Genomic DNA, 25,826 nt, shown 5'->3' on the forward strand with positions numbered 1-25,826 from the left:
TTCAAAGAATGCGTTGGGGACTTCGTTATATCCTACAGGATATTAAATCCAAATCATTTGAAGAACTAGCCACACGTGCTCATGATATAGATTTGAGTATGTCTACAAGTGGAATTGAATGACCACTTATTTATGAGCCTCGCAAGAGAAAAGATAAAATGAAGGTAAACAAAGGAGAAAAATCGGCACCTAAGTTTGGAAATAAGGAGTCTATAAATATTAATGCCGTACCTTTAAAAATGTCTACAAATCTAAGCAAGAATCAAAGGGTGAAGACCACGACTTTTCAAAATAATGCTAGTAGAAAGCTGACTTTGAAGAAAATGCAGGCAAAAGAGTATCCTTTCTTGGACTCAGATGTTCCAGCAATTTTTGAAGAGCTTCTGGCATTAAAACTGTTTGAGCTACCTGAAATGAAGCGTCTAGATAAAGCTGGGAGGACTAATGATTCAAATTACTGTAAATATCATCATTTGATGGGTCATCCTATTGAAAAGTATTTTATTTTTAAGGAAAAATCATGGACTTGGCCTGTGAAGGAAAGATATTGCTTGAAGATGAGAAAGAGAGTTTAAATCAAGTCTTTGTCACTTTTGGTTCACTCAATCCCATACTTCTTTGAGACTTTGTCAAAATACATGATGGTAGCGATGTCCTCGCCACATCACCACTAAAAATGATTAAATTTGGCAACTTCGAGCCGATAAATGTTAACACATCATCGCTCGTCCCCTTGATGAATGAAGTAATAGCGAAGATAAACCTCTGGAGGAACATCAATCTTGCGGTGCTTATATTGATGATGAAGGATGGATTTTAGTAACACGATGAAGACGTTGTAAAACAATCTCGCAAAGTTAGCCAAGTAAGCAAGTGATAAGAGCAAAAATGAAGAAACTACCTAAAACTCAAAGGGTAAAGAAGAATATCAAAAGCAACGTTCTCTGGTGAATTACTATCAAAGAGTTGGGGGAATTACTATCAAAAGCAACGTTCTCTGGTGATATTAGAGGAATTCTTGCCAGTTGGTTCCGTGAAAATATTTCTCATTGTGACACCAAGGCCTTATGTTGTAACATTGATAAAGAAGAGACAACGGAAGAAGACTCATCGCCATCATTACTTCCATCACATGAAGGCCCTATCAAGTCTCACTCTAAAGAAGTGGACACTTGTGATGCAAAGTTTACATTCACTAATGATGATCTTTTATTGGGTGAAGTATTGCATAATCATCCTTTATATATGGTAGGTTTTGTGTGTGGACATAAAGTAAATAAGATCATGGTAGATGACGGATTTGGGGTCAATATTCTCCCTATTCGCACTATGAAGGAACTTAGAATCCCAATAAATGAACTGTCGGAAAGTTGTCTGGTGATTCAGGGATTTAATCAAGAGGGGCAGAGAGCCATTGGCGTTGTCAAATTAGATATAACAATGAGAGATATGCGTTCGAGTGCATGGATACATGTTATTGACTCAAAGACCTCATATAATATCTTGTTAGGAAGGCCATGGATACATAAGAACAAAGTGGTACCATCCACCTACTATCAATATTTTTAAATACTTTGAAAATGGGGTTCAAAAAAAGGTAGTTGCCGATGATGAATATTTCACCGAGACAGAAGCGCACTTTGCAGATGCAAAATTCTACTTAAAGAATCATGTCTCAAAATAAGTCAAAGTTGATAACGCGATACCAACCAGAAAGCTGACATCACAAAGAAAGTTGATGTAGCACCTGATAATGCGGGGGTTGTGATTGAAAAGAATAAAGCGCTTTCAGATATGAGCAAAGTACCTAAGACAAGTGAGGCATCTTTAAATAAGAGAGTGATTCCTATTTTTCACTATGTCCCAAAGGAAAATAAGGTCAAGATCCCACCCTCTGAGTCGCAGAGTAGCAAGTTGACATTGCCTATCAAGCAAATTGATCTAATTAAATCACCTTAAAAAATGATAAAAGGATTTGTCAGACCATCAAACCATGATTCATATGAATCACTTCCTAAAAAGCGGACAAATGAGGGTTTTGAACCAAATGCTTATAAGTTGGTGGTGAAAGAAGGGTACAATCCCAATGAAGCTTTTAAAGTAGGAAAGCTTCCAAAAGAAGTTATTGAAAAGGCAAATCATGGCCTAAATCCTACTCAAATGATGATAATAGAGAGAGAGTATGTTTTCAAACAATTGTGTGAAGGCTTGGGTTACAAACAACCATCACCAATTTGAATCTCTATAAAAAGGATAAGCATCAACTACATTACCCCTGAGGAAGAACATATGATGTTCAACAAGAAACCTTTTGTGTTTGATCGACTTAGTGACATGCTCTTAATGTTTCTGCATTTGATCGACTTATTGAATCAACTCCAAAAACTTTAGTGTTTGATCAGTTGGAACCAATGAAGAAGAAATACAAGCGCCGATGAAATTATAGAACAATGAAAGAATGAGTACATGCTCAAAAGCATAATTCACCCAAAAATTGCCCTATTTGATTTCTTCTAGAATGAGGTGAGAAACAAAACTTGTAGTTTTATGTGGAGATGTTCTGAGAGAAAGAACTCATACCATAATTCACACTAGAGAGCGAGATGAAGATAAAGAAAGTGTGGGATCATCAAATTACATCACAATTTGTGACGAAGAAGGTACTTCACTATATGTAAAAATTGAGGATGGGTTTGTAGATATTCATGCATGCCATCATATATCTTTTAATAATGGTGATCCTCAAAAAGATGAGGATGCATTGAAGGAAGTAAATCTTGGGGTTGATGATGATATAAGGCCTACATATGTAAGTACTTCACTGAATGACGATGAAGAAAAGAAATATATTGAGCTGCTTATGGAGTTTAGGGATGTATTTGCTTGGAGTTACAAAGAGATGACATGATTAGACCCTAAAGTTGCAATTCATCGTCTTGCTGTGAAATGAGGGACTCGTCCTATTAAACAAGCTCAACGTTGCTTTAGATCTGAACTGGTTCCTTTGATAAAAACTGAAGTTAACAAGCTCATTGAAGCAGGTTTCATTCATGAAGTCAAATATCCTACATGGATTTCGAGCATTGTTCCTGTAAGAAAGAATAATGGTCAAATTCGAGTTTGTGTTGACTTTAGAGATCTTAATAATGCATGCCTTAAGGATGAATTTTTTCTTCCAATCTCTGAGCTTATGATTGATGCCACGACTGGATACGAGACAATGTCTTTCATGAATGGTTCATCTGGATACAATCAAATTTGCATGGCACCATGGGATGAAGAACTTACTGCATTTTGCACTCCTAAAGATATATATTTCTACAAAGTATTGTCTTTTGGTTTAAAAAATATTGGGGCCACTTATCAACGAGCCATGTAGAATATTTTTGATGACATGCTTCATAAAAATGTTGAGTGTTATGTCGATGACTTAGTGGTAAAATCAAGGAAGAGTGATGACCACTTGCAAAATTTGAGAATGGTGTTCGAACGACTTCGAAGATACCAACTCAAAATGAACCCTTTAAAATGTGTCTTTGGAGTTACTTCAGAAAAGTTTCTCGATTTTATTGTTCTACATCGAGGAATCGAGATTGACCAAGATAAGATAGATGCTATTTTGAAGATGCCTGAGCCAAAAAATATTCATGAGTTAAAAAGCTTACAAGAAAAATTAGCATACCTTAGGAGGTTTATCTCAAATCTGGCTGGGAGATGTTAACCATTCAATCGCCTTATGAAGAAAGATATTCCTTTTGAATGGGACCAAGCTTGTACCAATGCTTTCGAGAACATAAAGTCTTATATGATAAAGCCTCTAGTACTTGTAACTCCTATACCTAGAAAACCATTGATTTTATATATTGTAGCACAAGAAAAGTCAGTTGGAGCACTTCTCGCACAAGAAAATAATGAAGGGAAAGAAAATGCCCTATATTACTTAAGTAGGATGATGACACAAAACGAGATCAAGTATTCACCTATTGAGAAGTTATGTCTGGCAGTCTTATTCTCGATTCAGAAGATGAAGCATTACTTCCAAGCTCATATTGTGCAACTTATCTCTAAAGCGAATCCTATCAAGTTTGTCATGTCCAAGCCTGTCTTAAGTGATCGACTAGTAAGGTGGCACCTCCAATTTCAACAATTTGAAATTGTGTATATATCTCAGAAGGCAGTAAAAGGACAAGTGCTAGCAGATTTCTTGGGCAATCATCCAATTCTGAATGATTGGGAGTTATCTGATGAATTACCTGATGAAGACGCAATGCTAGTGGAAATTCAGCCACCTTGAAAGATGTATTTTGATTGTGCTGCAAATCGTGAAGGAGCCGGTGCTGGAGTGGTATTTGTCACTTTCCATGGAGAAGTTTTGTCGTACTCCTTCACTCTAACTCAATACTGCTCCAATAATGTTGTTGAATATCAAGCACTCTTGCTTGGGCTTGAAATGACCATTGATATGAAATAATTGCAACTACAAGTTTTTAGGGATTCCAAGTTAGTGATCAATCAAGTCTTGGCTAATTATGAAGTAAAGAAGCCTGAGTTAATCCCATACTGCAATTATGCTCAAAAGATGATAGGATGGCTTGGAGAGGTGACTATTCAATATGTCTGAAGAAAGGAAAATAAAAAGGCGGATGCATTGGCAGCTTTAGCTTCTGCATTAGTATCGCCTGAAGAAATGCAAATTGTGGTTTGCCAAAGATGGATAACTCCGCCTCCAGATAAGCATGAAGAAGAATTTTGATAAGTTATCGCCACTTCGGAGGCTGAAATTGATGATTGGCGACAACCAATAATAGATTATTTATGTTATGGAATATTGCCAGAAAATTGTCAAGAAGGACAGAAATCCGACGACGAGCCCCTCATTTTCTTTATTATAAAAATATATTTATAGGCGGTCATTCAATGGAGTTCTCTTACGATGTTTGGGGGCAGATTAGTCTACTCAAGCTATGCAAGAAGCACATTCTGTAGTATGTAGAGCGCATCAATCTGGGCCAAAACTCCATTTTCACATAAAAAAAGATGGGATATTACTGGCAAATCATGGTGAAAGATTGTCTGAATTACGTCCAAAGATGTAAAGCTTGTCAATTCCATGCGAATTTTATACATAAACCCCCAGAAGTATTGCACCCAACGATTGCCTCATGGCCATTTGAAGCTCGGGATTTGGATGTTGTTGGATCATTGCCTAAGTCCTTGGGTGGACATTTGTACTTTCTGGTTGCAACTGACTACTTCTCAAAATGGGCAGAAGTTGTTTCTCTTAGAGAAGTAAAGAAAGAGAATGTCGCTAACTTCATTCGAGTCAATATTATCTACCATTTTGGTATTCTTCGATACATATTGACAGATAATGGCAAACAAGTTAATGATGAAGATATGTGATCTTTTTGGCTTCAAGCAACACAATTCATCTATGAATTATGCGGCTTCTAATGGTCTCGCTGAAGCATTTAACAAGACACTCTGCAATTTGTTGAAGAAAGTTATTTCCAATTCTAAGAGAGATTGGCATGAAAGAATAGAAGAGGCTCTTTGGGAATATAGGACTACGTATCGCACGCCAACAGAAGAGACTCCTTATTCTCTTGTGTATGGAGTTGAAGCAGTTCTTCCACTTGAGCGTCAAATTCCGTCATTGCGCCTTGCCATTCAAGAAGGACTCACTGATGAAGAAAATGCTCGGTTATGGCTTGAAGAATTGGAGGCTCTTGATGAAAAAAGACTAGAGGCCCAACAAAGTCTGAAATGTTATCAATCTCGTCTAGCTCGATCTTTTAATAAGAAGGTTCGTCTTAGATGCTGCCAAGTGGGTGATCAAGTTCTTGTTGTAAGAAGGCCCATTATTACTTCTCATCGGTTTGAAAGCAAGTTCTCCGCTAAATGGCATGGACCATATGTGGTACAAGAAGTATATTAAAGTGGCGCTTACAAACTGGTTGATTTAGAAGGATTGCGCATTGGCCCCATTAACGAAAAGTTCATAAAGAGATACTATCCTTGAAGAAAAAAAACACACTCCTTAAGGTACGAGTATAACCTGCATGTTACTCGTGGTCCGCAAGAGTATAAACTGTGCACGACATCAAAAAAAATATCCACTAGGTTGAAAATCTCGAAAGAGGCGGCCTAGGAAAAAGTTAGGACGCAAAAAAAATCACTCTTTCAGAACTACGTTATGACTTGATCCTCTTCACTGAGGTACGTAGGCGCTTGAAATTACATTCTGAGTTCAGTCGCATGAGTAATCAAAAAAAACACATAGTCTCTCTTGACCCTCTTTACCGAGGTCCGTGGTGCTTAGAGTTACATCCTAAGTTTAGTCTCATAAATTTAAAAGAAATGGGGCACGCTATTATTTGAGCATCACAATGTTCTTGTAGATTGTCATATATAATGTGTGAATTAGAGAAGGCCAATCAAGATAGAATTTGAATTGATTTCAAAGAAATATTTGTACAAATTCGTAAATTTATTAGTTGTGATTATTGTACACAATGTAGTTTATGAACCTTCTGTTCGGCTTCTCTACGCTGAGATATAAGTGTTTTTAATAAGATCATGCGGATATGAATCAGTCAGCTTTCCTGTATGTGAAGTTCATTTTTGAAGTTTGTTTAGAACGATCCTGGGGGACTTGAGATATAAATTTTGGATATGTTTTAGATTAAGAAGTTTGGTTTCTGATAAATTAAGTCTTTCCTGACTTTGGTGCTTTCATACAATAATATATCTCTTGTACTATCGAAACACACAAGGTATCGCAACTCTGAAGAAGAGGAAGTCAAATTTCTAATCTGTAAAAAAAAGTGTTTTATTAGCGCTTCAATTAGTAATTCGATAATCATGGTCATGAATCTCAATAATGAACGATTATATTCTTTGAGCAAGACCTATGCCTAATCTAGATAGTGGAAATTCTTTACAAATCATGTAAAGTCTTTGTCTTAGACGGTGTAAAGTCTTTGGCTTGGACTATGGGATGATTTTGACTCAGATGGTGTAAAGTCTTTGTCACGAATCATGGAAAGTATTTGCCTTAGACGATGTAAATTCTTTAGCTCGGACTATGAAATGTCTTTGACTCAGATGGTGTAAAGTACTTGTCACAAATCATATAAAGTCTTTGCCTTAGACGGTGTAAAGTCTTTAGCTCGGACTATGGAATGCCTTTGACTCAGACGGTGTAAAGTCTTTGCCACAAATCATGTAAAGTCTTTGCCTTAGACGGTGTAAAGTCTTTAGTTCGGACTATGGAATGCCTTTGGCTCAGACGGTGTAAAGTCTTTACCACAAATCATGTAAACTCTTTGTCTTAGACGGTGTAAAGTCTTTAGCTTGGATTATGGAATGCCTTTGACTCAAACGGTGTAAAGTCTTTGCCACAAATCATGTAAAGTCTTTGCCTTTGAAGAATTAGGTTCGAATAAATTTTCTGGGTGTAAAGTTTTTAGCCCAGACTATGGAATGTCTTTGACTCATACGGTGTAAAGTCTTTGCCACAAATCATGTAAAAATTTTGCCTTAGACGGTGTAAAATCTTTATCTCGAACTATGGAATGTCTTTGACTCAAACGGTGTAAAGTCTTTGCCATAAATCATGTAAAGTCTTTGCCTTAGACGGTGTAAAGTCTTTAGCTCGAACTATGAAATGCCTTTGACTCATACAGTGTAAAGTCTTTGTCATAAATCATGTAAAGTCTTTGCCTCAGACGGTGTAAAGTCTTTGGCTTGGAGTATGAGATGCCTTTGACTCAAACGATGTAAAGTTTTTGCCACAAATCATACAAAGTCTTTGCCTCAGACGGTGTAAAGTTTTTATCACAAATCATGTAAAATATTTGTATTAGACAGTGTAAAGACTTTGGCTCAAACAATGCGGCACCTTCGGATCAAATGGTGTAAAGTCTTTACCAAGAATAATGTAAAATTATTGGCCCAAACAATGCAGCACCTTTGACTCCAATAGAATAAAAGTTCATTGCATATGAAGTAATATTTTTACTTTAAAAAAAAGGCCTAAACAAATAAAATGGCCTAAACAAAAAAAAATGTACCTCGTATCTTGATAAACTCAAGAGTGTATGCAAAAAAGAGCATCAAAATTGCCAATGCCAATGATAAAAATAAGTAAAAGGAGAAATTCTATTTATAGACAAATAGTGATGGTGAGAAAGTTTTTCTCCCAAAGTAACTATAATTACTTTTTGGATTAGGACTCTAGTGGAATGTTACAAATTTATTCTCTTCACTAAAAAAAATGTACCTCGTATCTTGATGAATTCAAGAGTGTATGCAAAAAGTAGCATCAAAATTGTCAATGTCAATGATAAAAATAAATAAAAGGAAAAAGTCTATTTATAGACAAATAATGATGGTGAGGAAGTCCTTCTCCCAAAGTAACTATAATTACTTTTTGGGTTAGGACTCTAGTGGAATGGTACAAATTTATTCTCTCCGCTAAAAAAAATAGCCTAAAAAAATTGCCTAAACAAAAAAAAAACGTATCTCGTATCTTGATGAACTCAAGAGTGTATGCAAAAAAGAGCATCAAAATTGTCAATTTACTACAAAAAGCAAGAAGAGAGCTCGTGGATCAAAGGCCACAAATTTTCTACAAAGCTACAAAGTTCAAGTAATCAAATTCAAGCTCAAGAACGAAGAAAAATATCAAAAAATTCACGATCAAGTTACTTGTTCATATTTATTATCCGTCATAACCATACAGGTGTTCGTGACAAATAATTCAAATCAAAATTTGAAGACGAAGATTCAAGATCAAGTTATTCAAGCCCTTGATTCTAAATCAAATTTAAGTTTAACATATTTCATATTATTTGAAGAATCAGAAAATGAATTATCATAGAGATTGTAACATGCATTACATTTTGAAATCAAATATTACTCTTTGTTACTCCAATTTTTCGGTCTTGATTATTTATTTTTTTCGGCTCGAAAATTTGTTGTTTACAGGATGCTTAGGCTAGTCAAAAAGCAATTCCTTTTACCAAAATTTTGAAGTTTGTTGTATCAAAAACACACCTAAACTATCCTTTTTTGAGTTTTATATCTAAACTATCACTTATTGCATTGATAAAATATTTCACATTGACAAAAATTAAATAAACAATTAATATTAGTTAAAAATTAAAAACTAAAGTATTTTTATTCTAAAAGAAAGAAATTAATTATTACCAAAACAGCCATTAAAAGAAAGCAACTTTATGACTAATACTAGAACAGAAATAAAATAGGAAAACTTACATAAATATACAATATTAAGAAAATATTTACCATCTATAGCAATAAAAAAAAATTTTAATACATATTGGCTATTGCAGAGAACTATTTATAAAACATATATAATACAAGTTTTATAGATAGATAATACATTTATCACATACTTTAATAGATTTATAATATATTGTGTCAATTTCTTACTACACAAAGATAATATATATTTTAAAACACTTATAATACATTTATATTGTATGCATAATTCACTTTTAATACAAGTGTAGATTTATCATAATATTGCTATGTATTGCTATAAATTGTAATAAATAAAAAATATCGCTAAAATCAGTAATTAATTTTTAAAAAACACTCAATTAAGTAATTTTTCCAATTAAATACCCAGTCGGCCCACCTAAAGGTTGAGTGCCGATTGTAATAGTGACACATCCAAATAAAAACTTGAAGAAATAAAGACAAGGAGAGGAGTGAGAATTCATAAATAACAGCACTGAATAACCAGATGAAGTTACTACTGACTTGCAGTTGCACTTGTCGCATCAGTAATTAACTTGCTTGCAATTTGATAGCATGAATGAACTTGATACATCGCCAATTTCACCTCCTCCTCCGATAGAATCGAAGACGATTGCCAATTAGGACGTATTGAACCTTCACTAATGACAGGCTTCTTAATATCAATGCCAACTTCACCCATCAACTCTTCTAGTGTACAACTCAGCAGATTTGGCTTCTTACAAAGCTTACCAGTCAAATAACCAACATAGACGACTCTATTAAATTCTAATTTCTCGCCGCTACTTCCAGATATATATGACACAGTAGAATTCTGCCTAATATTTCCAGGACCTATAAAAGTGATACTTCTGTCCTTCAGGAACTCCTTAAGAGAATGGGGGATATCAATTAGATTATCCAACACCATCATGCGATTAAATTGAATTATTAGGCACCGTTTTTTCACATGAAACAGCAACAGATCTCCATTATTTACAACATCAATTCCAACAAATGGATCTGGAGTACTCTTCAATACACTTTTTAGTTCCGAGATGCTACTGTTCATAATAGCTTCGCGGTCAGTGACGGTTGTGATGACAATCTCCTTACCAATTTTCACGTTGTAAATGCTCGCTTGGATCAGCCAAGAAATAGGCAACAGCTCTGACATGTTCACTCTTAATATTTGAAAACTGCTGCAGTAAATTTTCTACGAAACTAAGGTCTCCGTTATTTAGGCAATCAGGATCGTGAGTGAACAGAGGCAACAAGGGGAGTGATTTACAGGACGAAAATTCCTTGGATTTCTGATCCAATCCGCAGGAATCAATAGAAAAGGCTCGGTTATTGATAGAGTGAATAGATCTCTCCGTGCGTACGAATTCGAAAAGTAAAACGGAAAATTGGAGGGATATTACTAAAGGAATCCGCTTGGAAGAGAGATTGCGTGCATTGATCTGAGGGAGAAGAAAAAGGAAGAAAAGAGGGCGTCTGGGTTTGCTGAGGAAGAAAGCGAGGGGTATACGGGATTTGATATTCTCCTGAAAGTAGTCGGAGTCTTATTGCTTACGACTCTTCATCCGAAAATGCAGTTGGGACTTGGGAGAGTCCAGGCAATATTGGTCGTAGTAAATAGTAGGAAAAATTACTTGATTGATGATTGAGTGTTTTTTAAAAATTAAGTACTGATTTTAACGATATTTTTTATTTATTATCATTTATAGTAATATATAGTAATATTATAATAAATCTACACTTGTATTATAAGTGAATTATGCATACAATATAAATGTATTATAAGTGTTTTAAAATATATATTATGTTTGTGTAGTAAGAAACTAACATAATGTATTATAAGTCTATTAAAATATGTGATAAATATATTATCCATCTATAAAACTTGTATTATATATGTTTTATAAATAGTTCTCTACAATATGTATTAAAACTGTATTATAAATATATTATAAGTGTTCAGTAAAATTATTTTTTTATTGCTATAAATGATAAATATTTTTTTAATATTGTATATTTATGTCCCTAAATAGTAATGTAGAATTTGGCGATGTTGACAAGGTTGGTATAGATACATGCTGCCACACACTCTAGCCATTTTTATCCGATACAAATCTAGGGATCCTTTTTAAATAAACTGAAAATTCTATGAAAAACACTTTTTTTTGTAAATTTTTATAAACGTTAGATTATAATTTAATATTTTATTTGTAAGATTTGAAGAAACATTATATATATATATATATATATATATATATATATATATATATATATATATATATATTAAAAGAGAGTAGTTTGTAATATGATTAAGTCAAGTGACAAGCTAATGAAAAGTAATTTGGCAATTTTAAGTCAAAGTTAATAAATTTCGTAATAAAAAAATTAATTGAAAGATTAAAAGTTTTTTTTTCATTAGCTTAAAAATAGAAATTCATAGATAGAAGAGTTCTAAATTACTTTTACTATTTCATAAACTTATCATTTTCAGATATTGTAAATAAATTTAAATATAAAAATATAGAACTAATAATAATAAAAAAAATAGTAATAGGAATAGTAGCACGAGTAATATCAATAATAATAATTTATATATAAATTGTAGTAGTAGTAGCTATAATAAAATAAAAATTAACAAACAAACAAAAAAGAAGGAAAGAAATAGAAATTCATAGGCAGAAGAGTTCTAAATGAACTCTTACTATTTTCTAAACTTATTATTTTCAAATATTATAAAAAAATTAAAAAATAAATAAAATAAATAAAATAATACTTATAATAATAATGATAGAAATAATAATAATTAATAATAGCAATAGTAATATAAATAACAACAACAACAACAATAATAATAATAATAATTAGTTGTAGTAGTAGTAAAAATAATTATTAAAAAAAATAGAAAAATAACAAACAAACATAAGAAAGAAAAAAAAAGATGAATGAGGAAAGGGAAAAACGTAGGGTGAGGGGGAGGGGAGGGGGAGGGGGGTGAATCTTATTAATTTCAAAAAAATAATAATTTAAATATCTATCTTATAAAAAAAAATCATTGTATTTATAAAATCAATGATAAGGAAGAGTAACAAAATAATCATCATTTAAGAAAATTAATGAATTCAAATTTAAATGTAATTTGAATTCTAATAGAGTTCACTTCTTAGACTCTCTTTATATATACTCATGATAAAATGATTTATAATATTAATCTTACCTTTTTTTTTTGTTATTGATTATTAGCTTATTGCTGAATTTATTTATTGCATTCTTCACTTTCTATAAACTTTTTTTGATTCAATATTTTCATTGTTTATATGTAGGTGAGTAATGATCGTATTACATACTAATTTTTTGGATACGATATGCAAACTTCAATTCGAGCAAGTACCATTTTTCAATTCTAATTTTGTTCATTTATTTTTTGATAAAAATAAATACTTCGAGAGTAAATTTGTGAATGTGAATATATTTACAAATATTATTAAATCACTTTTTTCTTGTCTTTCTCTTAAGTATGAAAGCGACTTTCTGAAGCAGTACTATATCACATTCATATTAAGTTTAATGCATTTTCCACAGAAATACGAATTTTTAAAATTATATAATTAAACACAGTGTATATAAGTTAGAATTCTTTATTCATGACTTATTATTTTCTTTAAAATTCATATTGAAATTTTATGTGCATTATGAATTTTTTTTAATTCTTAGGACAAGTTAATAACTTATCTGAGTAAAAATATTAAAAAATAAAATATAAGATAAAATTTTATATTTTTTTTATAAAGTCTTTTAACTTAAATTTTAAATTATAAATGCTTCTAACATATTAGATTATTCTGGAGTCTTCTTCAAATATATATTTTATTTATTTTATTATGCATAACAAAATTATCTATGCTAATTTCGATAATTTAACTCAAAGTCAAATTAGATAAAAATAACATAATTAAAACACAGTAGAAAAAATATAAACAGGGGATTGGCGGGTTGGGGGATCTGAACTATTTTTAAAAATATAATGAAGTAATTAGATAATACGCATATTATTATTTATAAATTTTAAACAAAAGAGATGGGAGAAAAGTAGTATAAAAATTTTAATTATTTTTGACAACCAGAAATCTTTATATTGTAAATAATATAATTTAAAAAATGTCAAACGCAATTAGGGGTGCTTATCGGACGGATCGGACGGATTATTATTCTTAACGGTTTGACTTAACGGTTATCGGCTTTTAAAAGTACTAATTCGCTAGCCAACCTATAAGATATCGGTTGATTCGGTATCGAATTAACAATTATCGGACGATTATCGGGCGGTGTATCGGTGGTATGGTAACATGTAAAATTTCTGTCATTTACTTCAATTTTCCTTCTTCTCAACAAGCATGCACAATGTAAGAAGTTAGGTAAGCAGATATGTGAACAGGTTAACAACAACCCGCCAATTAAACTTCACAGATATTCATACATAGCTACAACCACCATGATAGTCAAGAAGAGTACACACAAGCACAGCTTAACACTCATCTTGGTAACATGTAACTTCAATAGAGAGGAAAATCTTGACATGGCAGAAAAGCATATCACTAAGCTTTGAAGATTAAAGAAAACAAATTGCATAAACAAAAAAATTTCCATATTGCGTCGACCACTGATATCATATCAGTGAATCTTCGAAACCCCTTTTTGTGTCGAGATTTTGAACTGCTATTATCCCTTCTCTCCCTCAGTAGTGTTCATACCTAGCATTTGGAAAGAAAATAGAGGTGGAGGTTCGACAGCCTAAGGAAAAGGAAAGGAGGTCTGGTGGAGGAGAAGACAAGGCGACGCCACCTCTTGGCCTCGCAAATCACAAAAGAGAATGAGAGATGAGAGTCTGAGACAGAGGCGGCAAGTAGCCAAGTAGAAGTAGGGTTGCTTCTCTTAAAAATTAGGGATTTAGATTTTAGGGTATAGTAATATAGTTGCTGACTTGCTGTCTAATGTCTTATATTTTAAATGGTCTTGGCCTGTTGAGGCTTATCTTTATGTTTATAAATTATAATTATCAATATCATACATATTTTATATGTTTAGGGATAAAATATATTAAAATATAATAAATTTTTAACGGATTAAAGGTTTACCCAATAACAAAATTGAGTAATCCTTCCCCCACACCGATAAGCCGTTAATTATAAAATTTAAATTCATTTCCCATCCGCTAATTTGATAACCCAATACCAATAAGCCAATAAGTCAATTTTGCGGTTGGGTTATCGATAGCGATCGATTTTGAACAGCCCTAAACGCAATAACTTTTTTGTAATTAAATAATTATTTTTACTCGTATAGATTTTGTCTAGAGATAGAGGAAGGGAGAGGAGATGGGGTTGGGAAGAGAGATATTAACAATTTAATATTTTAGATTGTGAATGATATAATAAAAAACTATGAAGTTACATAAATATTTTTCGTATAAATTGGATTAGAAGTTGGGATATCTAAGTCATTTGGTGGTGGGGGTGTGGAGAGAGTAGAATATTTTTTTAAAAAAAATTAGCAGGGTGGAATATAGGGGTGGAGAGTAGACATTTTCCCCCCCTTATTTTATTGAAAAAGAATATGATAGATGAACTTCTTTTCAAGATTATATGATTTTAATATGCTCAAATGAAATTTTAATATGAAACGATTAAAAATAATAATTTAATATTACTCGTACATTGCACAAATATGTATATTAGTATATGAACAAATACTAGAGTTGTGTCTAACATTATCAGAAAAGATAACTTTACTGAGGACTAGATTTGCACAATATTAATAATAAAAATAGAAGGAAAATCAAAATGACTACCTAAAACTGGACGTTTGCATAAATCAATGGGTCCTTTTGTTGGTCCTATCTAATTTTTCATAATCTCACGACGCTACACCATTAAAAAGCCTCATTCTGTTCACTTTCTTAGTTGTTCTTATCTCGCTATTTACTTTCCTTTATCAACATATTAGTAACTAAATCTAACAAGTTAAATTAGAACGCATGTCCTTGACCTCATATAATAAATTTGACTATACCATTTTCTCGGTATGCAAAATTATTTTAACCCAAAAGTCAACATGTATCTATGTACTATGAGTATGTATACGTTTTAATTTAATAGTAGAACTGAATACAAATCAGTACTCAAAAGACTCATTATTGTAATTTCTGAAATCTGGGAATAGGATTTATCAGAAAGTTCTGTAATCTAACATGGAAATATATTATATTCGAATCATAGTTAAAATATTGCTTTAATTAATCTAATCAACACCAACACTATTAATTTGAAGAAAAAAAATGGCATTCCCAATTCCAAATAAAAACTTTGAAGAAATAAAAATCAGGACTAAAATAATATTTTTATTACACAAATAGTAAAATATTACACAGACAGAAAGAAAACTCAGTTTTAAAATTCTCGGCTCTTCTTTCTTAACTCTATAAGAAGTCTTTCTAAAAACTCACAAGTCTTTCTAAAAACTCACACATAATTACATGGCATTTATTTATAGTTAACCTACACCTCAATATAGAAGACTTATCAAGTTGAATTCCTCTTACTTTAGTTTTGAAATCCTCCTGTTTTTTATTTTTGCCAATTTTAACTTGATTGAAGTCAGTTTAAATTTTAAAAAGGAGTCATCCATAAATAATTACAGAAACAAATTAAGTTACTGGGGCGCGTGCAGTTACACTTGTCGCCTCAGTAATTAGTTTGCTTGCAATTTGATAGCACGAATGGACTTTATACATAGCCAATTTCACCTCCTCCACCGAGAGAATCGAAGACGCTTGCCAATTAGGACGCATAGAGCCTTCACAAATTACAGGCTTCTTAATATCAACGCCAACTTCACCCAACAACTCTAGTGTACTACTCAGCAGATTTGGCTTCTTACAAAGTTTACCAGCCTAATAACCAACATCAACAATTCTACTAATTTCGATTTTCTGGCCTTGACCTCCATATTTATATGACAGAGTAGATTTTTGACTTATGTTTCTAGGACCTATAAAAGTGATGGTTCTGTCAGCCAATAACACCTTAACAGAATTGGGGAGATCAATTAGATTATCCAACACCAACATACGCTTAAATTGAATTATTAGGCACCATTTTTTCACATGAAACAACAACAGATCTCCATTATTTACAACATCAATTCCAACAAATGGATTTGGAGTACTCTTCAATACACTCTTTAGTTCCAAGATGCTACTGTACACGATAGCTTCGCCGGTCAGTGACGGTTGTGATGACAGTCTGACATTCTCACTCTTAATAGTGTTCGTCATTTGTTATTATGCATCGTTGTTAATATATATTGGTAACTTGTGACATACAAAACGTTACATCTTCTGCTTGAAAAGTGTAACTACCTAAATCTCTTCACCTTGGGTAGAGACGAAGTGATTCCAAGGGCTTTACATTTACTCTTCTTTATATCGTTCATATGCATTCACAGTTCGGCAAGGTTCCTCCAACATTATGTTAATTAGCAAATTAAATAAAGAAGAAACATCCTTTCATGACCAAAAAACCAAAAATATTTTTGAACTATTGGAAAAGTTTTAAAAATATCCTTCATTCACTTTTTAGTCTAAAAATACTCTTCTATTCATCTTTTTGGTCTAAAAAAATCTTCATCCACTTTTTTGCTAATTTTAACCCTCAAAACTAACAACCCTCTTTTTATTTTATATTCTTTTAAAGTATTTATCATATGTCATTTTTTTATAGGATGAAATAAAAATTTCACTTTCACTAAATTTTTTTCATAATTTATCTAAGCCAAAAACAATATACCTCTTCAAGACTCCCCTCCCCCCCCCCTCCAATTTTTTTTTAAAAGCCACATTGATAAATAAGACTAGGATTTTTTTTATCCGGTTAACCAGGAAAAAAAGGTAAAATTTTTTTTAGATCTTGACTTGATTTTTCTTTACTGTTTAATAATACTGATTTTTTTACAATACGTATAAATAAAATAACTAAAAAAATTTAGTTAACGTATACCTAAATTATTTTTTAGTTATTACAAGATAGTAAAAAAATATTTTAAACTAAATTAGTTATTACAAGATAGTTTTTAGATAGTTATTGTAAAACCATCTTGTAATAATACGTATAACTAATAGATTTTTTAAATAAGTTTTTCAATTTTTTTTTCATAATTTATCCAAACCAAAACAATATACATGCTTGATGATCATAAAAAACTATTTTTTTTTAAAAAAAACTACAGCAAATAAAAAAAACTATTTTTTAAATATTTTTCCCATAATTATCCAAATCAAAACAATATCCCTCTTCATGATCCCAAAACAAACTTTATAAAAAAAAAAAAGAAGCTATAGCAGTAAAAAAAACTATTAGATTTTTCTTAAAAAAAAATTGGGGTCTTGAAGAGGTATATTATTTTTGTCTTAGATAATCATGAAATTTTTTTTAGTGGGCGTAGGATTTTTATTTCATCCAATAAGAAAATGATACATGATAAATACTTTAAAAAAATGATTGTTAGTTTCAAGGGTTATAGTTAGCCAAAAAGGTGGATGGAAGGATATTTTTAGACCAAAAGGTGAACAGAAGATATTTTTAAATCTTTTGTAATAGTTCAAGGGTATTTTTGATCCTTTTTCGTAAAAATAAAAAACTCTTGTAAAAATAATAAAAGAAAAAATTAAATTTATAAAGAATTACAAAATCAAATCGCTCCGAGATTTTAGTAATAAGTGTGTGTGTCTCCATATATCCTAAAAAGTAAAATACTTATGAGTATACGCGATCCAAGTTGGGTAGTCTAGTATCACTGGACTATCTCTCTTTTCTGATTTATACGGTTCAAAATTAGTATATGTATAAAAATATAAAAATCTACCCAATACGTATAGTATAATTTTTTGTTGAGGAAATTCGGATGAAGCTCTGACACCTACGTAGGTCGCCCCCGCTCCCGATGATATAGGTGGTGCTAGAATAATGGGGAGAGAGGATGGTGATGTGACTATGGTGGCAGAGGGAAAGAAAGAGGGAAGGATGAAGAAAGTTTGATTGATGGTAGAGGTAGCAAGAAGAGAGAAGAGACCAAAAAATTTTAAAAACTCAAAAATAGATCAAAGATCAAATTTACCTTTCAACAACGTGAAAGAGCCAATTTTGCTCCTAAATGATGCTAAAGGCTCAAGTTTATCATTCGTTTTAAAAGTTAATTTTTAATTGTATGGCACGTGACATCGTTCGATGTTAAATTTCCGTCATTTGAAACTAATAACAACTAATTCGTTTTTACATAATTTAGGGACAAATTTGATCTCTACTATTAACAAATGCTAAATCTATTTCATTTTTCATAGTTCAACAATAAATTTAGTCCTTTACCCTTTGAAATTTGGGAGTTGGAAAACATATTTGGAAAACTTTTTCAAATTTGAAAGCTAACTTTATGTTGGATTTTTTTTTTTATAATCATACACTAATTTTAAAATAAAATATAAAAGTATTCCATAAAAATAAAGTAAATAATTCTCATCTCTAAAGCAGTTCCTAAAATTAAATGACTAATATTTAGACAAAAATGTCATCCTAAAATCTGAAACTTGGCATCCTCTTTGATTTCAGAAAATGGGGGTTTCTAATTGGCTTGTGATCAGTTCCATTATTGCCGTAACAGTGTTAATTGCTCAAGCAGTGAGGTTACTGTTTATGGTAATCAATGGCCGGAGGAACAGAAAGAAGTCTGTCGGGATCTTCCACCCATACACCAACGACGGAGGTGGTGGAGAACGAGTCTTGTGGTGCGCCGTGAAAGCTATCCAAGATGAAAGCCCAAATCTAGATTGTGTTATATACACAGGAGATTTCGAATCTTCTCCTCACAGCCTTACTACTCGTGCCCTTGATCGATTTGGAGTCAAATTAATCCACCCTCCTAAGGTAACCCTTTACTTCTCGTGTGTTTAAAATTAAAAAAATTGAACTCGTCGTATATAGAAAAAATGAATACATGTATGAATAAATGCACTAATTAACAACAGATCAAAACTTATACGCACTAACCTGCTCACTAATTCAAACTTTCAAAATTCAAGCAAAAACATAAAATTTTTAAAAAATTATTAGTAATAATTTGATAAATAAATTTATTACTCCCTCCGTTTCAAATTCAAGTGTATTAGCTTAACTAGAAAGTAAATTTAAGAAAATAAGGAAGATTTTTGAATGTTGTGATCTCAAATTAAAGATGTGTGCAAGTGTAATGTGCCAAATGCCTTTTGAATCTTGTGGTCTTAAACGGACCACGTAGAATGTGAGCATTAGAAAGTTCCAAATATTGAAAGACATTCTATTTTAAACAGATTTAAAGCACTGAAATTAAAAAGGGATCAAGTATATATAATGATACCTACTAATTACTATGTTTTGAGGCCTAAAGCATTGGCCTTACCATCTAGCCAGCATGTCTCCTTCTTTTCATTTTGTATGATAGTTTTTGACTAGATATGATTGTACGTCGTTAATTTGACTTACATATGGCATCACTGATGGTGGGAAGACTATTAAAGTATTGGCGGAAAAGCTAGATTTGATAGGAAATGTCATGTTAAAGTTTAGAAGTTTAATAAATTTGAATTCTTAAAAGTTGTGAATGTAGTATAAAATTGGAATAGTCTCAAACATTTTGGAAAGTCACAAATAGAAGATCGTCATATAAATTGTAACAGAGAGGAGGGAGTATTTCCTCGAGGTTTTAAGAAAGTGCATCTATTTCATCCACATGCCATACTTTGTAATAGCATGTAGTGTGATGATGACAGCTTTGTTCCAAATATCCAACATTAGGATGGGTCGATAACCCTTCCTGTTTAGCTATACAAAGAACTTCCTATTTCTCTTTTGCCTGTGTTTTCGTCATCTTCTTCCCCTCACCCCCACCCCCACCCATGTCTCAAATCCCACTGCTTCTTTACAACAGTAGAGTATCAAGTGTTTGTAGTTATCAGGGGAGCTCCTAGCTACTTGACAGGCATTTTATTAGCAGGGATTTCAACATTACCATGTAATCATTGCGTTTCCTCTATGTTGGATTTTCTTGACTTCAGCCCTAATAACACATTGAAATCCTCCTGTGCATTCTTTAATAATAAGCTTCTAATCTATTTTGATTTGTACTTAATATTTATGTATGTTAGTTTGTTCATTGAGATATCTATATTATATATTCCTTCTGCTCCTTTCACCCATGTTGCTGCATGTTGTGTTTCTTTTGTTGATGCTTAACCACTGGCATTTGTTTGATGGTGGTAATCACTCTCATGTATAATACCCTGTACAAATAATTGTTGCATAATGTCGTAGTTTGTTCCAAACTCCGAGATCTTCACATTCAATGTCATTTTTGCTCAAGATTACTGATATCCTGCACATCAGGTGGTCCATTTGCATAAGAGAAAGTGGGTCGAAGAAACCACTTACCCTCGTTTCACAATGATTGGTCAAAGCCTTGGATCGATTTACCTTGCTTGGGAAGCTTTGTGCAAATATACACCTTTATATTACTTTGATACCAGTGGATATGCTTTTACTTATCCAGTTGCCCGTATATTTGGATGCAAAGTTATTTCCTATACTCATTATCCAACTATCAGTTTAGACATGCTGTCTCGTGTTCGTGGGCGCAGTTCAATGTACAACAATGATTCCTTCATTGCCAAGAGGTGAGTTCAACTGCTTTATATCAGCATATGCCATCTATAGGATTTCATGATAAGACGTCATTTGGATGGTATTACATGGAACTAAGCACCTAAAGGTTTGTCTATCTTGTTGAAGATAATAAGCATGTGCTATTTAAACATAAAGGAAAAGACCCTAACTAGTTTGGCGAGCCATTTTTTTGTCTGTCAACTAAGTGGTGCCTGGGTCCCCTACAAGAAATTGTTGGTATGCTTGTATCTTTTATCTGACATTTCCATTAATAACATTTTTTTCAGTTAGATTGTCACATGTATGCATATCTCTTTAACAAATTAATGTGCTCATACACTAACTGGCAGTCATAAGAAGATATATTAGAATATTATGGCTAGATGTTACTCTGCTTCTCCATGAACGTGTACATCCAGATGCATTAGTGGGTCTTGTAAAATTATATAGTCAAGGGACTGCATGAAGCTCATGAAATTGCTTTTCTGGCAGTGCGATACTATCCCGGTTCAAGGTCATTTATTATGCATTGTTTGGCTGGCTGTACAGCATCGTTGGTTCTTGTGCACACCTTGTGATGGTTAATTCTTCATGGACTCAATCTCATATTGAGAAGCTGTGGGGAATACCAGCTCGAATTAGGCGTGTGTATCCTCCTTGTGATACTTCTGGGCTTCAGGTGTATATTTTTTACTTGTTTCGTGTTATTATAACCCTTCTTCCTCCTCCTGATGCCTAAACTTGTTAGTGTTTTCTCCCTTTTCTGTAGATTTGTTTAATTTACTATCGAGGCTAATATTTTTACTATTAGCCTTCTCAATTTTTTTAAAATTTAAGTACTGTCCTGCATTTTGGAATTTATTGAGTATATGATGGGAGTAAGATGAGTGTAATTTCCAGACAAATTTCTCTTTTCAATCTTATTGGACTTCCATGCTCTTTCTTTGATGAAAATGTAAGGTAATGACATTACGGAATCCTCCTTTGAAGGTCTTACCAATTTTTGTTATAGTTTATTGAGTCTGAGTTGGATTTTAAGAAGCTGCATTGTTGCATGGCTAATACAAGCTACAAACATGACGTTCCTCTTGACAGGTGCTTCCGTTGGAAAAGTCAATGAAGCCTCCGAAGATAGTATCTGTCGCTCAGTTCCGTCCAGAGAAGGTGGGCATTTTTATGTGGTCCTTGTGGAAATCAAGGTACCTATACTTGTGCAGGTGTTTCAAGGTATATTGCAACCTTGGATGTCTTGTAAAATTTGTTTTTTTCCGTGAGTTAGGCACATCCACTCCAACTTGAGGCGTTTGCAGTTGCTATAAAAATGTTAGACCAAGATCTTCCAAGGCCGAAAATCCAACTAGTGGGTAGTTGTAGGAATGAAGCGGATGAAAAAAGGTTGCAAAATTTGAAGGACCTAGCTATTAAATTGAATGTGGATGATCATGTTGAGTTCCACAAGAATGTCTTGTACAGGTTAGTACGACTCCATTTTGGTAGTCTGAAATTCTTGAACTCCAAGGCATGATTTTGCTGAACTGTCTGAACCAGATTTTTCTTTCATTGCTTGAGCTATTTTGTCAAGGCAAGAGTTTCATTTGGGACGGACCTTTTGCATTGGTTACCTCCTCCCAAAAGAAAACTAATTAAAAAATTTAAAAATTGGCTGGATATACAGGCCATTGTAATACACAGAGAGAAGTAATACTATGCATGGGTGTAAAAAGCTAACTAGATTTGATTGGATGTCTTTAGTGCCGTTAGTTCTCTGTGTGTTTAGAAAGAGAACGTGAAATGTTTAGGTAGATATCTATTTCTATCACTTCAATACATGTTGGATAAAAGCTTTATTCTCATTTTTAATCTATTGTTGATGCAGTGATTTGGTCAAACTTCTGGGTGGTGCTGTAGCTGGAATCCATTCCATGACAGATGAGCACTTCGGCATAAGTGTAGTGGAATACATGGCTGCTGGCGCTATACCAATTGGTTAGTCATGTATCTGATTCTGTGAGAAAACACGAGAAACTATCCTATTTATATATTTTACAAAGTACATAATAAGCTGTCTCCATGTGGGACACTATATACATAATATTCTAAAACACACCCTCAAGTTGGTGCATATAAGTCATATGTAACGAGCTTGTTACAAACGTAACTAATACGAGGATCAATTAGGGACTTGGTGGAAATATATGTTAGCTGATCATTTGACTTCACAGTGAGAATTCATAAACTGACTTGTGAAAAGAAATGTCAAGTCTAGTCACTGGGAGATAATTCAACTTACCAACTAGCTGCCTAAATCTTTTAGGATCACTTAGGGGCACCCTGTCCTGGCAAGAGTTTAACATTTGGATCCATTGCAGTACTACATCATTCTTTTTTGGACTGACTAAAAAGGAAAGTGTGTCGTATATACTGGGACAGAGGGAGTACTAATTTTCACCAAATATTGATAGAAAGTGGTATTGACACAGACAACCACTTAGATCCCAGAAAATTGCAGTAACTGAAATTTCTCTCCTGAAGAAGCTGGTATTTGCACACCTATATTTTCTTATGAGTGCTCTGGTACCATGTGTGAAAACATGGAATTTTTTTTACTAAAATCGGAACTTCATTATTACAATTGGTCCTATTTTTAGTTATATTCTATACAATACATAATAATCTTTTTCCCTGCGGGACTCTATATACATAATATTCTAACATATTCACTGAACTTATTTTTTAACTTTCTAGTTTGATGGTTTCATTCAGCACATAATTCAGCTGGCCCAAGAATGGATATTGTGTTACCAGAAGATGGAAAGCAAACTGGGTTTCTTGCCGAGAGCGTAGAGGAATTTGCTGAAGCCATCATTGAAGTTATTAAGATGCCAGAGAATGAGAGGCTGAAGATGGCTGCTGCTGCAAGGAAACGGGCCTCCATGTTCTCAGAGCAAAGGTTTTATGAAGACTTTAAGGCTGCTGTACGACCTATCTTTTACAATGATAGTAAATGATTACAAAATCTTTGTTTTCATAAATGCAAGAGATCAATTTTGTTCACCATAGTTAGACCTAAGTCTTATCTTTCTTTTTTTCTTGTTTGGTTTGCCTTATATTTTTAAAAATAGATGATATCTCAATTGCTCTTACTGTTATTAAGAAAGTTTATTGATTTGGTATACTTCTGTAAAGTTTATTTTCCTAGATCTTCTTGGTTTGTACTTTGGTTAATGAATCTGAGAATGTTTGGATGAATTTATTTTAAGTAGCTTATAAGTTGAAAACTACTTATAAGTTAAAAAAATAAGTAGGTTCAGCTCAATTTATTTTTTTTGACTTATGAGCTGCTTATAATAAGTTCATCCAAATAAATTTAATTATTTATTGTGGCTTATTTTAAGCACAAAATAACTTTAAGTTGGCTAGCCAAACACTTAAAAAAGTTGAAAACATCTTATAAGTAACTTATAAGTCAATCTGAGCTCTAAGTCTTCTGATGCAGGTACTTTCTGAACGTGATTTTCAATATAAATATATAATATACTCAACAAGGTCTACAATTACTTCCTATACCCATACTAAGTGGCTTTATTTTTATAACCGAAACATCTCTGCGTCTCAGTGATACACGGTTCGAAACTAAATAGATTTTGGGCATGCCTCTCCATGCTTCTCCACTTAATCAGTGACTTTAGTTAGTATTGGAGAGTCTCAAATCCAATGTCATGTTTTTCAAAGAAAGAAAAAGCTATGCTTCCATTGAGTTAACTTCTTGAATATTAATGTATCTGTATTGGGGGAAATGGGTGATGAGTAAGTAGATAGGTGTACACGGTGACTACAATAGACAAACAGGCATCAAGTGTATTATAAGGTTGCACTTGATAATGGATCTAAAACAGCAAGTAGTATATTATTTTACTCTTGATAATATCTCACAAAACTCAGTTTATATTGTATGGAAAAGTCTTTCCAGTGTTTGATCTTTTTAGTAATCTTAGTAATTTGGAATGTGATTGCACAACTTTTAGTAGCTTGATGATATTTTTTTCTTGGGCGAAACTCATCGGTGGCCCCCTAAAGTTGGCACCAACTTTCACTTAGACACCTAAATCAGGAGATGTTCATTTTAGACACCTTATGTAAGGGTCGAATGTGTCATTTTGACACTTTTTACACAGTTGGCACCTCGCGTGTTTTCCACCTATCTGAGGCGCGTAGAAGCTGTTTTTTCTTAATTTTTTTTTTGTTCTTCTTCTTCTTCATTTTTTAGCATTCTCCATTTTTGTTATAGTAAATTGACATGAAAGCATCAGTCAAATGCACACATTCCAAATTTTGATCCAAACTTTTTATGGGTTCTCAAGAAATCAATATATCATGATCCCCCACCATCAATTGAAATTGTTACATCCCATCAAAAAATGAATAATTTTCATAACTGATTTAGTTTTCGATCAAGATCAAGAATTTTCCTCAAATCTTGTAAATTCAAAGTTCTTGGCGACGACCCACATAGATTTGATACACCAAAATTTAACCAACCCTATCTGAAAATTGAACACAAAAAAAAATATCTATGAACACCAAATTAAAACACAAGAAAAAATAGGTTTACCAGCAAATCTTTGTGCTACAGTAATCCGATTTACATATAACCTATACACGATCGTTTGGAGAAGATGACGGCGGGGTGGGGGAGGGATTGGGGTTCGGGTGAGTGGGGTTGGAGAAGATGACGGCGGGGTGGGTGGGGGTTAATAGGTGTTAATTTTTATTTTTAAAAAAAATATTATTTGGATT

At 32.8% G+C, this 25,826-nt stretch overlaps 2 protein-coding genes, 1 non-coding gene and 1 pseudogene across 4 annotated transcripts; 1 reads left to right on the forward strand and 3 right to left on the reverse strand.

The window, feature by feature from the left end:
* Positions 1-9,602: 9,602 nt before the first annotated feature.
* On the reverse strand, positions 9,603-10,885 carry LOC129876682 (uncharacterized). The gene has a single exon (XM_055952170.1). It carries the CDS (start codon positions 10,442-10,444, stop codon positions 9,785-9,787), a length of 660 nt encoding a protein of 219 aa, XP_055808145.1. The 5' UTR covers positions 10,445-10,885; the 3' UTR covers positions 9,603-9,784.
* Positions 10,886-13,684: 2,799 nt separating this feature from the next.
* Positions 13,685-13,775, reverse strand: LOC129878001 (small nucleolar RNA snoR109). The gene has a single exon (XR_008763704.1). It is a non-coding gene; the product is annotated as a small nucleolar RNA snoR109 (small nucleolar RNA).
* A 2,213-nt stretch (positions 13,776-15,988) lies between these two features.
* LOC129875584 (uncharacterized) lies at positions 15,989-16,782 on the reverse strand (annotated as a pseudogene).
* A 2,091-nt stretch (positions 16,783-18,873) lies between these two features.
* Positions 18,874-24,202, forward strand: LOC129877527 (GDP-Man:Man(3)GlcNAc(2)-PP-Dol alpha-1,2-mannosyltransferase-like). Of its 2 annotated transcripts, none has more exons than XM_055953043.1 (7): positions 18,874-19,259; positions 20,754-21,040; positions 21,522-21,708; positions 22,125-22,193; positions 22,309-22,502; positions 22,906-23,015; positions 23,793-24,202. In XM_055953043.1, exons 1-7 carry the CDS (start codon positions 18,948-18,950, stop codon positions 24,035-24,037), a joined length of 1,404 nt encoding a protein of 467 aa, XP_055809018.1. In that variant the 5' UTR covers positions 18,874-18,947; the 3' UTR covers positions 24,038-24,202. The 2 variants fall into 2 exon arrangements, with proteins under 2 accessions (XP_055809018.1, XP_055809019.1); XM_055953044.1 differs by having other exon boundaries at positions 23,775-23,860.
* The last annotated feature ends 1,624 nt before the right edge of the window (positions 24,203-25,826 follow it).

This window comes from Solanum dulcamara, chromosome 12, assembly GCF_947179165.1.
Source record: "Solanum dulcamara chromosome 12, daSolDulc1.2, whole genome shotgun sequence".
Classification (NCBI taxonomy): domain Eukaryota; kingdom Viridiplantae; phylum Streptophyta; class Magnoliopsida; order Solanales; family Solanaceae; genus Solanum; species Solanum dulcamara.

Coding starts and splice junctions, on each gene's coding strand:
- LOC129876682 (XM_055952170.1), bottom strand. CDS start 10,444: ATGTCAGAGCTGTTGCCTATTTCTTGGCTGATCCAAGCGAGCATTTAC.
- LOC129877527 (XM_055953043.1), top strand. CDS start 18,948: ATGGGGGTTTCTAATTGGCTTGTGATCAGTTCCATTATTGCCGTAACA. Junction 19,260..20,753: donor AATTAATCCACCCTCCTAAG/GTAACCCTTTAC, acceptor CCTGCACATCAG/GTGGTCCATTTGCATAAGAG. Junction 21,041..21,521: donor GATTCCTTCATTGCCAAGAG/GTGAGTTCAACT, acceptor CTTTTCTGGCAG/TGCGATACTATCCCGGTTCA.